Source organism: Mya arenaria, chromosome 4 (assembly GCF_026914265.1).
Source record: "Mya arenaria isolate MELC-2E11 chromosome 4, ASM2691426v1".
Lineage (NCBI taxonomy): Eukaryota > Metazoa > Mollusca > Bivalvia > Myida > Myidae > Mya > Mya arenaria.
The window spans coordinates 5,249,076-5,265,679 of NC_069125.1; the positions used below are offsets into that span (position 1 = coordinate 5,249,076).

Below are 16,604 nucleotides of genomic sequence, written 5' to 3' on the forward strand. Positions count from 1 at the left end.
GTATATGAAGCAGATTGAAACTCATTTAAGCAATGAGATTAATGCTTAATACATAATTTAAGCATTTAAGATGCTTGTATTGCTTATATTAACATTTTATTCTATGATTATATTTCGAGTAGTTATACAGCTTGTATTGCTGATATTAAAGTTCTATTCTATTAAAATTATTTAAGCATTAATAAGGCTTGTATTTCTTATATTATATGATATAATTTAAGCAGTTACGTTGCTTGTATTGTTTAATTGAAATTTATTCTATCAAATCCATTTAAGCAATGACTGTGCGTAAAAAAAATGTTTTTCTATAAATTCAGTTTCAACAATTATGGTGCTGTATTGCTTAATATGCTCATATATATATATTAATTGAATAAACTATTGCATATCTTTCAGAAAGACGGGGAAGCTGCTATGCCGTCGAAGATGAAGCGAATATCAAAGAAAGGGGTATGTTACCTGCTCACAGGATCCATACTTCTGTACCTGATGGTCTACCACAGCTCGCCCTGTGATCGAAACACTGCCTACATGGTTCCGAGGGATGGCCAGAAATACATGTACGATAACAACCAAAATGCTATTCCATATTATCGGGAAATGCCACTGATCTTTATTGGCGGGATGCCAAGAAGCGGTACAACTCTCATGCGTGCGATGTTGGACGCTCATCCATATGTACGATGTGGAGAAGAGACACGGGTAATTCCTAGATTGCTTGGAATGCGTTCAAATTGGGAGCGCTCCGAATTGGAACGGAAGCGCTTGCAAGAGGCCGGGATTACAGATACCGTAATAGACTCAGCTTTTGCTGCGTTTATTTTAGAAATCATAGCGCTGCATGGAGAAGCAGCACCGCATTTATGTAATAAAGATCCATTTACATTGAAATCCAGTGTTTACCTGAAAAGGATATTTCCAAATGCCAAATTCATTTTCATGATACGTGATGGCCGGGGTACAGTGCATTCAATTATTTCTCGCAAAGTGACGATAACAGGCTTTAATCTAAATGATTATAAACAATGTTTATCAAAATGGAGCACGGCAATGGAAGTGATGTATAGTCAGTGTCTGCAGGTAGGGGCCTCAAGCTGCATGCCTGTTTATTACGAGCAACTTGTTTTACAGCCGGAGCTGTGGATGCGACGTATAGTTAAGTTTCTTGACGTTCCATGGAATGAGTCTGTCCTTCACCACGAAGATTTCATCGATAAGCCTGGAGGTGTCTCAGTATCAAAGTAAGTTTGTAAATGTGTAAATCTCATGATTGATAAAAAATATATAAAAAAAAACACAATTTTCTACTGAGATATCGACAAAAACGATTGTTATTAATTAAACAATGATTTGAACACAACAGAAAGTATACCATTGTTCTCATAATAAAGGATAAAGAAATAATCTGTTGTAATAACATCAATGGAAAATGTTAATTGACATTTCATGATAAATGTCAGACCCTCCAATATGAATATGAAATAAAGCTGTCAAGGAGCTAATTGATCAATTAATGACCAAAAAGTATTAGCAGGTATAAGCGTAGCTTTATTTTAAGTGTGTTTTATTGAACTAAAATGTATGTCAACAAAGGGTTTTATCAGGAGCTCCTCTACGAGAATTTTGGATGCCTGATGATGTCATAGTATTTTGTAAATATAACAAACATGCTTTCTTGGCCTTGAAAAATGGAAAAAAGGTCATTTCATGTCCCAATTAAGTTAAAATAAAGACCAACCCCAAATTCAATAGCTTTATATATAATGTTTTGGTAATTTATTTAACACATTTGTAATTAGCAAGCAATTTTCGAAATGACACAACACAGGGTTCGAATTTAACTTTGAGGTGCACTCGCACTTTGCGAGTGCTTTTTGAGGCAACTCGCAAAATGAAAAATCAACTTGCAATTTTAATATTTGCTATATTTCCTAATAGTATTGTCTAATTAAAGTAGACATTTACACCTAAGACATATTATGAGTATTAAAAAGTATCAATCTTGAGTGACTCGACTACTAGAACTTGTTGATGGCTTATTCTTTTTGGGGGGTACGGAAAGACTCATCAGATGCTGGCCGCTTTTTGATAACAAAGCTGTCCAATAATTTGACATCGTTCACTTAATTTGTATATTTACCCTCGCCATCGGGTAATACCCATTCGACAAGTACGCTACAGATTTCATTAAGTATTAAAAATAATAACATTATAAAATTTAAAATAAATAAAAGCAACAGTAAATGTAGTGTGGATGCTTTGGACCATGAAATATATCGATCTATGAAGTCTATTCACTTTTACAGTTGGGCAGAAATATATTCAAAGGTTGATGGGGTTTACAATACATATAGTGCGCGAATGCGCTAAATTTAGCCAATGATTGAGCTAGGTGATTACGTCATTTATATTCACTTTGTATTATGACGCCTCAGAGCATCCCGGAAAGATTCAAGATAAAACTCGGCCTTTTCCGTATTTGTTCTATTTTTGAAAACTTACTAGAGCGTGACTCCGTACTGTCTTTTTTATACTGGTAGTGTAAACATGCCACTTATAGGCTGTTTACACTCAATTACGTAGCGGAGTTAAGTTCATGTTTATTCTACTTTCCTTTAACATTTTGTGGTCTAGAAAAAGCCACTCGCAGAATTTTGCGAGCTTGAATAAAAGTCACTTTTGCGAGTATGCGAGTCTAAATTCGAAACCCTGCAACAATTACACACCCTACCTACCCTCGGCTCAAAATGGAAGTTGTGTAAGGCCAAACCTACCTACCCTCGGCTCAAAATGGGGGTCCTGTAAGGCTGAACCTACCTTCCCTCAGTTCAAAATGGGGGTCGTGTAAGGCCAAACCTACCTTCCCTCAGCTCACAATGGGGGTCGTGTAAGGCCAAACCTACCTTCCCTCAGCTCAAAATAGGGGTCATGTAAGGCCAAACCTACCTTCCCTCACCTCATAATGGGGGTCGTGTAAGGCCAAACCTACCTTCCCTCAGCTCAAAATTGGGGTCATGTAAGGCCAAACCTACCTTCCCTCACCTCATAATGGGGGTCGTGTAAGGCCAAACCTACCTTCCCTCAGCTCAAAATTGGGGTCATGTAAGGCCAAACCTACCTTCCCTCACCTCATAATGGGGGTCGTGTAAGGCCAAACCTACCTTCCCTCAGCTCAAAATTGGGGTCATGTAAGGCCAAACCTACCTTCCCTCACCTCATAATGGGGGTCGTGTAATGCCAAACCTACCTTCTCTTTACTCAAAATGGGGGTCATGTAAGGCCAAACCTACCTTCCCTCAGCTCACAATGGGGGTCGTGTAAGGCCAAACCTACCTTCCCTCAGCTCAAAATTGGGGTCATGTAAGGCCAAACCTACCTTCCCTCACCTCATAATGGGGGTCGTGTAAGGCCAAACCTACCTTCCCTCAGCTCAAAATTGGGGTCATGTAAGGCCAAACCTACCTTCCCTCACCTCATAATGGGGGTCGTGTAAGGCCAAACCTACCTTCCCTCAGCTCAAAATTGGGGTCATGTAAGGCCAAACCTACCTTCCCTCACCTCATAATGGGGGTCGTGTAAGGCCAAACCTACCTTCCCTCAGCTCAAAATTGGGGTCATGTAAGGCCAAACCTACCTTCCCTCACCTCATAATGGGGGTCGTGTAATGCCAAACCTACCTTCTCTTTACTCAAAATGGGGGTAGTTTAAGGCCAAAGCTACCTTCCCTCAGCTCAAAATGGGGGTCGTGTAAGTCCAAACCCTTCTCCCCTCAGCTCAAAATGGGGGTCGTGTAAGGCCTAATCTACCTTCCCTCAGCTCAAAATGGGGTCATTAATGGCAAAACCTACCTTCCCTCAGCTCAAAATGGGGGTCGTGTAAGGCCAAACAAACAAAGCAAATAATTTAGTTTGTGACACTTGTTCAATGTTTTACTATTTTTTGATTTCTCGATATTATGTTGTACACTCCTCGGTCAGGTTGGATAACACTTTATTTTTCAATTAGTACGTCTTCCACATGCAAAGGTCTTTTGTTGGATTGTATTTAGTTGCAAGGACTTGGGTGTCAAAGATGAATTGTAGTTAATGGAGCTCTCGGGGAACTAGTTTTTTGTGGGTTGGATTCCTTAATATCCTGTAACTGAAACCATTTAATGCTTTACTCATTTCATGAAGCTTGAAGGAATATTAATTTCCGTTTATCTATTTCATCATATTAATATTTATATTGTTTCCATGCAACACTTAATGAAGCTTTGAATTGGAACAGAATTGTTTTTCACTACACTGAGCAAATACAGTTTGTATTTCTACACTTATCAGTTTTAGTTTGTATAGTATATTTCATTTGATATCTCTTAATCTGTTCATTTTCTGCCTCATTGTTTATTAAGGTATCTGCATCCAATTTTAATAAACTTGTTTAAGCTTGGTAGAGAAGGTAAGTCATCACCAACAGATGACCCTTGATAGGGCCAGTAGGTCAAAGGACACTGTCATGATGGTCTTGAACTAAAAATATGGTCTGTTTGATAACTAGATTATAGTTTCGCCTAAGGTTTCAAACTTGGTAGTGAGGTTGGTCATGACAACTTATTTATTATGAAGTCTGTAGATCAAGGGTCACCGATGCAGTGACCATGGAAACAAAAAAGCTTATCATGAGAGTTGGTCATGACAAGCAGACCCCTATTGATTTTGAAGTCAATGGTCACAGTCATGCTGATCTTAAATGCAAAAAGCTTTATAGATAATTTATATTTAAAGTATGCTTGGCCAAAGGGTCTTCAAACTTAGTAGAAAACTTGGTCATGACCTGCTGATGACCCCGATTGATTTTGAGGTCAGTAGTTCAAAGATCATGGTGACCTTGAACACACAAATCTTGTCAGATTAATAACATTCAACAAGTTTGCTCGGGCCTGAGGTCCTCAAACTTTGTATGGATCATGACCAACAGGTGACCATTATTTATTGCGGTCATGGGGGTCAAAGTTCACGGTCACAGTGATCTTGAACACAAAAACTTTTCTGATTTATTGCTAGAATATGCTTACAGTCAAAAAACTTGGTAGGGAGGTTGGTTGTTACCAGCAGATGACCTCTATGGATTTTGAGGTCATTAGGTTGAAGGGTGACCTTGAAAACAAAAATCTTTTACAATTGATAACTAAAGTTAGGCTTTGCCTAATGTAGTAGTGACCTTTAAGCAAAGAGAACGCTTGGACCTATTGCCCTAAAACTTAAACCGCTTAGATTGACCTTTTAACAGCTTTTTTTGTATCCGTTTAACTTGCATTGCCCATTTTTCAGACATGATTCACTGCTTTCAGGATCAGATACATACATTTTTTTTCTGTAAACTATTACTCATCCACTCCTTTAACAACATTAAATAGAATTAAATAATAACTTGACCAACTTTCATCAAACTTGTAGAGATGTTGGTCATAACCATAAACCTTAAATTACTCCACACACATTTTATAAGCTTTCGTAAGGGGACAAAGATGTTTCTACAAATATTTCTTGTAGTCTAAGGCACAAATGGGGGCATTTGTCACATGTCTGTGTCATTTGTTGTAATTCACTAGATACCACCATGTATTGTGTTATGGCTTGGCTCAACATGGCAAGCTTTTCAATTATTTAACAGTCTAAAACAAAGTCAGTTTGTTGTATCGGTAAAAGTTGTTTGGGAAGTTTGCGATTTTTTCCATAAGAAGAACGAAATTGATGTGGTGGAAAATGAAGATAAAAAGATGAATTCTTTTATTTGAACATGAAAAGGATAAATAAACTGCATTGAATTTAATTTTTACAAATTTACTAACATTTTCAACAAGATATGTGCTTTTTGCGGGATAATTCCGTGAAACTTCTGCAACAATCTTCAGATTTGAAAGTTTTCTGCCCGATTTAAAATGATATATTCAATCATTTGATCTAGCTATCCTTGGTACTGGTAAAAAAGGCGCAAGCTGTTTTGTTAATGACAATTTACCTTAAATAAGTTATTCTGATGATGTCACTGGTGTTTTTTTAATATCATATTCTACCGACTGTTACATGATAAATCAATGAAAAAATGTACATTATACATTATCATTACGCTATTCTCATACCTCATAATCATAGTTAGGTGAAATTTACCTACCGTATGTTCCACATGAAAAGATGGTGTGTTGCATACAATACCCATGTCTCAAGGTCAGAGGTCAAGGTCACACTTACGGGTCATTGGAAAAAAGTCTTGTAATTTGGATTGTCAAGGTTATGACTTAGCCATGCATTGGAGAAATATTTTAAAGCTGAAAATACGTTAGTGATCAAACTAAGATTACCTTAATGTCAACAGTATCCATGTGACTTTAGTAAATCGGTAACACATTCATTGTAACACATTCATACATTATCATCGAATGGCTTAGCATTGATGAAAAGTTGATGACACAAAACTTGGGCCACTCAACATCACTGTCACCTGTTGACCAATCATTGGATTTTGATAAATGTCTAGTTCAGGATGACATCATTTTAAGGTCACGAAAGTCATGCCTTCTATCTTACATAGAGAGGCGATTGGCAGCGCCTTCAATGTAAAATCTATTGGATGTCATCATGATCTTTTATGTGTTATTGATATATACATACAAATTCTAAATATCACCTTCTAATAACAGTTGTATAATATCAATGTATTCACAGTAATTTCTTCAACTTAAGGGTCGACAAAATTTAAAATGCTTAAAAAAATCAATATCTGTTTAGTTTTGAGGTTCAATATTTAACAAGCATGATTCATATATATCCATTGCAACATGAAAAGCTGTAAGTTGGAGTTGAGCATTTTTGTACGAAAGAATACTTTATCAGATTTCCAATCAAAAGATATTAACGTTTTCCTGGAAATTTAATGTCTTAATACAAAAAGAATGTTTGTGAGTCAAATTTATCAGAACTGCCCAATCATCAATATCTTGGGGGCTTTGTGTTGATTGCAGTTATTTTAAAAAAGGTATTAATTTGCATTTTGTAACCCGGAAATAAATTTCATCCACTACTTTTCATTATCTTTCTTAATAACTTTCTTATTTGACAAGACAATTATCATCAAGAACTCTCAAGACTTTATTGAATAGGTAGTCTGGGGCATTTTGACATAAAATGAAGTAATAATGTTGACAGACTTTCCATAATTAATGTGAATGCTTTTTGATCCAAAATTTGATAAAAATTTGTTTCAATTTGTTAAACTCCTTACAATCCCAAAACATGTCGCCAAGAATATGTGTTTAACTCCCAAAACAGATCGTTCCTCAAAACCAAAATTAAACATGTACTTTTTAAACATTTTAGTTTTTGACCTTCCCCACCCACTTTTGCATCGCTGCCCTTAATCCTTATCTGGGGTATGCCTACCATCACTTGTAAGTTGTTCCATTTGCCTAAACCTGATTGCCCAGAATTGAAAGCCATACATGTGTATGCAGCTACAATTATAAGAAATCAAATATGTAATATGCAACTGACAATTGTTAATGACAGAGCAGCAATATTTATCACTAAGCTTACCACAAAATATAATTTATCAAGAAAAAGTACCTGGTATCTCATCAAGATATTTTGTTGGTGACACAATTCAAATTCAAAGACCAAAAATTTGTTGCCTAAATTAGGACAAAAAAAAATTATGCTCTTAATTTCGAAAAGTCATTTTAACTGCATAGAAATATTGATTTGAAAAGCATTCTTATAATAATGTGTGTTGGTCATCATAAGGGCCATGAGATATTATTATTTTCAAAATAACTCAGGTAAATAGATATATTCAGTATGTTGTCTGCATGATACCACAGAGTTAAATTATTTATCTGTTTCATAATTTCAAGCCTTAATTATTTACTAAGGTCGAAAAAAAAAACACATTCAGTTCGAGTGACCGACCCTCACCTACGTAATAGGCGTGGACCACACCTGATTTTAAAAAGGATGTCACCCTAACTGAACAATTTTAATTTTTTTTTGCCTTATTGTTGTGTACCATACTGTGAGTGAGTTAATGTATGGTTTGCAGTAAGCACTTATCAATATTATTTCCATGTGGCCCTGTGGAGAATGCAAACATCGGTTCCTAATACGTTTAATACCAACTTGAGACTCATTTAGTTAAACACGTATTTAATATCAGCCGTTGTATCTGGGATATTTACTTAGGTATCGAACATTTCAAATTCAAATACTGGAACAAAAGAAAAAAAACTATAACTGACAATGATCTATGGTCTGACAAAATGTTCAACTTGTTTGTCTTGAACAAAGCTTAAGTGTATCCATGAAGCCATTAGAGCTATATAGATTTGAAAGGTAATGATGATGAGGTTAACAACATTGTTAACTTTAACAAAGTTCTGAATAATCTGCCCATTGCCCATGTGGTTGTTGGGGAACCTGCTATGTAATTTTGTTAAAACTACTCCTGTATTGATAGGCTTTTATATTGTTTTGAACTTGTTGTATATGCATTATGTGATATAATATCATAATGGTTAGCAAGAAAAAGCAATAAAAACATGTTTAAACTAACCTTATGTTCATTTTTCTTTCAGGACAGAGAAATCATCAGACCAGATCATTAAACCAGTAAACCTAGAAGCCCTTACTAAATGGGTGGGGAACATTCCAGAAAATGTTGTCAAGGATATGGCGAAAATTGCACCCATGCTTCGCACGCTTGGTTATGACCCGGATGGAAATCCACCGAACTATGGTAGCCCAGATTCAAAGGTGGCAGACAACACTTTACATATACAGCAAAATGTTGACTTTTGGAAACAGCGAGAAAAAGATCTATTACAGCGCAATCCACAAGAGGCAGGTCCCCCTGCAGCCAACCCCCCTGAGACAAATCAAAAACCCCAACAGGTGCCCCCCAAACATCAGGCTGTTCTTCCTGGGAGATAGGAGCTCATTATGGGAGAATTTAAGATAATGTGGGGGCTATTTTATTAAAGGGAAAATTTGGTGTTCAAAAATTGTCTGATTTCTTTTTCTGTTTTTTAAATACTTCTGAATTCAGAAATTACTTCTTAAAAAACGACTTTTTAGAAGTGTGATTATATAACTGGTGGGGAAGAGGGGGGATAAGACAGAAATAAGGGGCATTAATATTTTTCTTCTTATATGAATAAGAATTGAACAAATTATAATTTATATGAACTTTTGAAAATATTTTTTTATAAGGTTAACAGGTGCCAAGTGCTTGCAACTCAAAGGGATCTATTTTTTTAATACCTTTTTAATGTCACCATAATTGGAAGAAAACTCTTTCAGGTGTTGCCATAGCCTTGGTGACATTTTTACATTGGAGTGTAGGAACACCGGTTCCAGTTGAAACTTTGAAATTACATGACACGTGGTACAGATTTCCACAGTGACAACGTGCATTTGTGTAGCAAGACCTTCAACTCTAACTGAAATATTTGTAGAGTTCTTTCCTTTAAACATCTGCGAACAACAGACAAGTGTGTAGCATCAATTGGTGGTGCTCTTGGAGGCATACTGTCATATTGTCTGTTTTAAAGGAAAGAATATGATAACAGGAATTCAGTTAAGTGTAAAGTATATTTATAATGAGGGTATTATATTACAGTGTATTACTTGTGATAAAGTGCATTTTATCTCAAATTTGTGAAGTACTTAATGTATTGTATATGTCTAGTATGAAATTTATTATGACACCATTGTATTCATTATTCATAGTGTATTTGAATTGTCAATGATACATGATACATGTTTTGTGCTGTATATCATTTCAAATCAAATTGAAATTTTCATACATACATATTTTGACTACTATGCTTGTTTATTCTGAGAAATGATGAATAGCAATTCTGACCGATCTTTTTCAATTCCTAATATTATGTCACAAATTGCTAACAAATGATATAATATGGTATATTTGTAATTTTATACATATGTTATCTAATTGATAAACTTGTTCTTAGTGACTGTTGCAGTAAAAACACAGTAACTTATAAATAGCTGCCATGGAAGTTATTGTTTCAAGTAGGTGATTCGGATGTTTTTCTCCTATCAAAGTGGGGATACTGACCAAAATTCACGTTTATCAAATCTTTCAGGATATCGTTGCCATCTGTTAAAGTGTTACCATAAATACTTATTGATGTTAAACCAATTCACTTATTGAGTCTTTTAATGAATATTCGCAGAGTTCCTGCCCTTGAGTTAAGTCAGAAGGATTTGTAGAGTTACTGCCCTTGATGTTATAAATTTATATTTAAAGATGAAATCACTGTGCACATGTGTGCAAATGTATAAATCACTTTTGGTTTGAATTTTTTTATGAACTGCATGTGGGGTTTTTAGCCATAATATGTAAAAAGATCTGAACAGTTATGTATGATTATAGCGTTTTTTTCTTATGAAATCATAATAAATGACGAGGGTGCATTTCCTTTTATGGTACCAGTATTTAGGTGTGTTTTAAGGAGTATTAGGGATACATGGTTTGCAGGATTTAAAAGCTTATTTGGCTGGCAGTATTTGGATAATAAGTGAAAGTGGGATGGATGGTACACCCTCAGTGATTGTTATGTATTAGTTTACTTTACTTTTTTAAATCTCAGTTGATTATTGAACTGACTTTTGATCATTTAATACATTTATTTCCAAATAAAATTATAGATAAAGATATTTCTAAAAAAAAAGCACTGACATGGATCTTTATGAGGGAAGATCATATTCCTGAGGATATTTTTGGCTTTAATTAGCTGCACTCTCACAGATTGAATGTTTTGATGACTGCTTTATTTTTTGTCTCTGTGAAAATCCATGGAAACCAGTTATATAAGACTGCTGACAAAAAATAAGATCACAGATTTTTATATTTAAGTGAAAAAATTGATGTTTTATGAATTTTTCTTAAACTGTAACTAACAGTTTAAGCCATAAAACATAAATTTTCCAACGGAAATATGAACATCTGCGATCTCATCTTTTGTCAGCAATCATATATCATTGGTTTGCAGATGTTTACGCAAAACTTTTCTCTTTCCTTGACAAAAAATAAAAAAAGTTGTAAAAATGGTAAATCTGTGAGAGAGCAGCTTTCAAAAATATTTAATCAGAGGTTGAAAATAAATAAGTATTTCACATAGGATCATATTTGTTTTAAAAAAAAAAGGGATGAACAATGTTAAATTTCCCTGTGATTAAATTTGTTTTGTGCACAAACATACACAATGTGCTAACATGTATGTTTCATGAAATGAAATTTTATTTTTGTAAATAGCTTCAATCATTTTTTATAATTTAAATTGAAATTATCTTTCCTGATGAAAAGGATCATTACTGAGGTGTTTCAAGTATCATGTTGAACATATTCACCAGATGCTTGGTATGTAACTTCCAAAAAGAGGTGAACAAAATTTGCTACTTTTCCGAGAACTACCATAAATGACTGGTTATAAGACGCAGGCAAAAAAATCCTTGAAAAACTAGAGAAAAAAACTTTTAATCTATGTTTTGGGTTTAAGGACGTATAGAAAAACTGTTAATAATAGGAATTATTTGCCTACTGTAAATGTATAACAGTGTTGAACAAAATGTATTCAGTCCTAAAAACAGCCTATTTTTAATTATGAATTTATTTTCTTTATTCTTAAGTTCATTTTCTTGTCATTTATTATATTGCAATATTGCTTAAGTTTTAGTTATTTATCTATGTATCAATCAATCGATCAAATTTACTTCTATTTATTTTTTATTTCTTAAGTTTTTTTGTATGATTTCGTATACCTGCATTTCATTAAAAAATTATACTTCTTTGTTTTTAAAGAAAACCTGCGATTAGCAGAAATGTGTCATTTAGTAAATATTATGTAATCAGGCTTTTACCCTCACAGATTGAACGTTTTGACAACTTTTTTTAATTTTTTGTCTTGAAACGAGCCAATTTTTGCAAAAATGCATGGAAGCCAGTTATATAAGACTGCTAGCAAAATATTAGATCGCAGATTTTTATATTCAAGCTCAAAACTTGATGTTATATGCATTTTTCTGAAATCATTTGTAACGGTTTAAGCCATAAAACATTAATTTTCGAACGAAAATATGAAAATATGCGATCTGATCTTTTGTCAGCAATCTTTCATCATTGGTTTGCAGATATTTATGCAAAAATTTCCCCTTTCCAAGACAAAAAATAAAAAAGTTGTAAAAACAGTATATCTGTGAGAGAGCAGCTTTAAAGAAGAAGTAAAAAGTTCTTCTGGTTCGGGATACTCGACCCTACCAACAAAATTGACGCGGCCCCTACATTTTTATAGTCTGTCTGTTACAATGACACAAATCATATCTTTTTTTTTTTTAATTCTTTGTTTTTAATATGTAGTTGAAAAAGCTTTACACTGAAGATTACTTTTAACCCTAACCACACAAATTATTTTTTTGGCCTCGGGGATCATGAAGGTCATGAATTCCTGTGACTGAAAACAGAATGGTGGCACCAAGTTTGTAGCACATTTATAAGGTTCTTATATAGAACCCATTATGTAAAATGTATTTGATTCAACTTTAAAAGGCTAAAGCGGATAATTCATGAAATTTACCACAAGAGCCCATTCTGTTTGTTACAGTTTAATTATTGTAACATTTTATGCTGCCTGTGTTTCATATTCCCTGAAACTGCACATCTCTATTAATCGTCATCTTAATCCAAGAACTCAGTAACTGCGTCTACATCTTTATGAAGTTGTTGAGTTACTGCCCTTGAGGGATTTGTTGAATTATTTCGAAGCCAAAATTTTGTTGCAACTTTTTAAAAAAATTTTTAGTTCATTCTGACCAGTTGAAATCACTACTATATTATATAGAAAAAGCATTTGTTTTTAAATCTTCAGCATGTTTTAAAAATGACTGCTCGACCAAAAATATCTCTGGCGATGTTATAAGTTACGGGTTTCCTGCGCCTCGTATATCCCATATCGGGTCACCTTAACTACCCCATAACCTATACCTGGTATATCATATTGACAACCTGTTTACATGTTTAAATATTTCTTTTATTCATCGGACCATTCACTGGAGTTGGAAAATAGAAGCCATTTTGGTACAATATAAATTTGGTGACCCAAATATGGGGTCATAGGGAGACCAGTCCTGGACCAATGGCGTTGCGTCATTTATGTTGGAGGCGTGATATAAGAAATTATGACACCCTTATGGATAAGCTGTATTTCAACCATCACTGAGAGTGGCAGATACAAATCCTGAATTATTTAAGGCCCTTACAGTTGAATAATCCAGATGCTGGGGCATTTAAAAGTTTAATGAAGTAAAATATAAGTGTAAAATGCGCATGAACAAAAAATATCAATTTTTTTATTTATTTTTTAAATAAAATGACTGTTCTTAGAAGTGTATTTATTTTTTTTCTTTAAAAAACTGATATAATGAAATAGAATTGAGAATGATTGTTTAATCTTTGGTAAGATGGGCTCTTAGTCTTAATCACCATTTTTTATCACTAAGAATTATATCCATACAGTGTCTCAGTGTACAGGTCATCTGATATTTGCATAATATTTTTTACAAAGTATTGATTTTACATTTCAATTTCAGTGTTCTTTCATGTTTTATTATTGCTATATGAATTTGAATGAAATGTATTGAAGTTTATTCAATTCCAACAATATTTTAAATTATTCATCGGAGCTCATTCCATACTGTTAGTTTTTATAACTTTTGAATTGATTTGGTTTTAAATTTCAAATTCCCCAAATCTGTTTTAATCTTGATTTACCGGTATATTTGTTTTTATGAATAATTCATTTATTTGAGTTATTTTTTATCTTATAAAAACAATTTACTGGTCTGAAAAAGATTATGAATGAAATATTTAGACATCATAATTTGCTCAAAGTTTTAACTTTGCTTTGAAGGGTATATTTGTGGCCTACCTGTTCATGAAAGTCATTATAACTTGACTCTCTTTTTCATTTATCAAAAAGTTTAACAGCAAAATAATCTAACTGTGGAGAATACTCGGGTGTTTGGGTGGAATTTGTGTACTTCCAGGTGTTTTATTTTACCATGGTGTTAGTTTTAAATAATGGTCACTGCATTCAAAAAACATCAAATTAGTAGGAACATTTGGAGAGCTTAAGGGAGAACGTTCTAACTGCTTCTGAATTTAATGTTACCTAAAACACTTTCGCTTTTATCTCATAAATAGTATTTTGAGAATGATTTGTATATTTTTCATTTGGAACTCCTCGGCCATTTTTATCGAAAACAACCTTGGATGTATTTGGACAATTTACATTCTCAAAAATGGTACATTTAAGTCCGCTGCAAGTCGATTGCGTAGTAATTTTATTTAGCAGTTAAACTTAAGGACTTTACTCTTGGGAATGTTAATTATGTTCGCAATAATACACTACACTGGCAATCAATTTAAACTTAGATCAATAAATACAACTCTAAAACACTATATTTAATTAATGATATAATTAGAAAATTTAGGAACTACTTCAACTGATGTACGGGCATACATCCGATGTTGTTTTCGATAAAAAAAAATGGCTGAGGAGCTCCGATTGCCCAATGGTATATTTTTAACATTTTCTTCAAACTGATTTTCTACATGACTGTTTATAGTTGAGTTTTTTGTTGACAAGTATTGCTACAATGTGTGTATATGAAAATTAAAATTGAACGAGACTTTGATAGGGAGTATGATTTCTGATATTTCACTTGTTTTGATCATCTATGTAATGATTAAGTACTGTTGATTGTCTTAGATTAAAAAAATAACTATAATGAAATCCTTTAAAATAGTGTCTTTATGTATGTTTGTATGTTATACCATAACTTGTACCATGCCAGGCAGAAATAGGTCTAATAATAAATCTGATGTTAGCGGGAAAAATTATGTTATTGGCAAATATATTGTGGAGATATGAGGTAGTTGGAATTATAATGTAAGCCGGAAATATGATGTAAGCCGGAAATATTATGTAATCAGGAAATATAAAGAGAAATATGATGTGGAATTATGATGTAAATGTGTAAGTAGGAATTACGATGTTCATGTGTAAGTAGGAATTATGATTAATAGGATGTATTAGCAGGAATTATTATTGGGGGGGGGGGGGGGGATATGATGGACTAAACTAAAATTGCAGCACCAATCCATTAAGGTCCATAATCATTTTAAGGTAGTTTTCTCTTCTTCTTGGTGTATAATATCATTGATATGAGGCCAAAAACTCATAATTCATAAGGGTATTAGAAGACCCATTTCTGCATATCTCGGTTCATTTGTTCCTGTTCCACATGTTTTTAATGGCTTTGGTATTAATGCAGGTTTTTTCTCAGGGTTAAGATGCACTGCCCTTTTATTTTGGGGGAAATTATGCTTAAAATCTTACTAATTTTCAGAGAAAACTTCAAAATATATAACCCTCAGGCCATCAAAGGGGAAAGGAACAAATCTGGTCATACAACTTCATAATATCATCAGTACATTGTTTGTTAAATAGTTGGTACTCATCATCGTTGTCTATGTGATATGGAATATGAATTGTGTATGCATGTAAAGTATAGAAGAACAACAAGATTTGGAACAAATGAAACAGTGCTTGTAATATGTTGCATTTTGTCTGTACACATTATTATACTCATACTGTTCTCGTACTGAGCAAATCCTATTACAGTCATAAATGTATTGTATTGAACAAATATTGAATAAAATTATTGTTTTACGAGTTCATCTTTCTTGTAATTGTCAATTAAACGCAGTTTCTGGCATTTTCTATCCAATACTTGCAGCATCACAGTGAGAAATATTTGTCATATATGCAACATTTCTATAGTGATCTCCAAGTGTGACCTTGACCCTTGTTTCAGTACAAGACACTTCAAATCAACATTTATGAACAATTAAGTTAATCTAACAGAGTGAAATTTTGGTCGTCAAATCGGTCCAAACTTGAAACACTGGGAAATATTATAGAGCCAAAGAAAACACTTGTTTATGGGACTGCACTTATCCCATTTTGTTCAGAATCTTGTGAAAAAGATATTTCAAAATGTTATATTTCTCACACAGGACATTTAAAGCCATGTGGTACAGCGGTTGACCTTTCAGTGTCACCATGCCCTTTGAAATCCTTTCCTGTTGCCAAGTTACTTAAAAACCAGAAAGTTATGAGTCATGAGTTTATTGGTTTATGGCAATGCAACTAGGGATTAAACTATGATCGAGCATCATCAAATACTGTAGTGGTTCAAAATAGCTTCAAAAATAAGAAAGAAGGCCAAAAATTCACAGTCAAGGTCATCCAAGCACAACATTTATATTTGTTTTCAAAACTGTACACATTGTCTTTTTTCATTGCTGTAGCCTCTAAAGAGAAAAGTAGGTCAAAAGGGTCAGGGCCAGCATTGACCCCAGGGGCATAATTTGAACAAACTTAATGCTGCATAACAAATATCAAGGGTCTTGGTTGTTGTTTCAGAAAATAAAATTTTAAGATAGGAAACTTGTGACCACACGGGCAAGTTTTATTTATATAAATC

At 33.7% G+C, this 16,604-nt stretch overlaps 1 protein-coding gene across 6 annotated transcripts in view; it reads left to right on the forward strand.

Moving 5' to 3' along the window:
* LOC128231315 (protein-tyrosine sulfotransferase 2-like) overlaps positions 1 to 15,790 on the forward strand; it is a 32,269-nt gene extending 16,479 nt beyond the window's left edge. For all 6 annotated transcript variants that reach the window (XM_052943965.1, XM_052943968.1, XM_052943967.1 and 3 more), the window contains 2 exons: positions 397 to 1,241; positions 8,609 to 15,790. In XM_052943965.1, coding sequence (XP_052799925.1) covers positions 415 to 1,241; positions 8,609 to 8,963 — 1,182 coding nt within the window. In that variant the 5' untranslated portion in view covers positions 397 to 414 and the 3' untranslated portion in view covers positions 8,964 to 15,790. The remainder of the gene's footprint in view (positions 1 to 396; positions 1,242 to 8,608) is intronic.
* Positions 15,791 to 16,604: the final 814 nt, after the last annotated feature.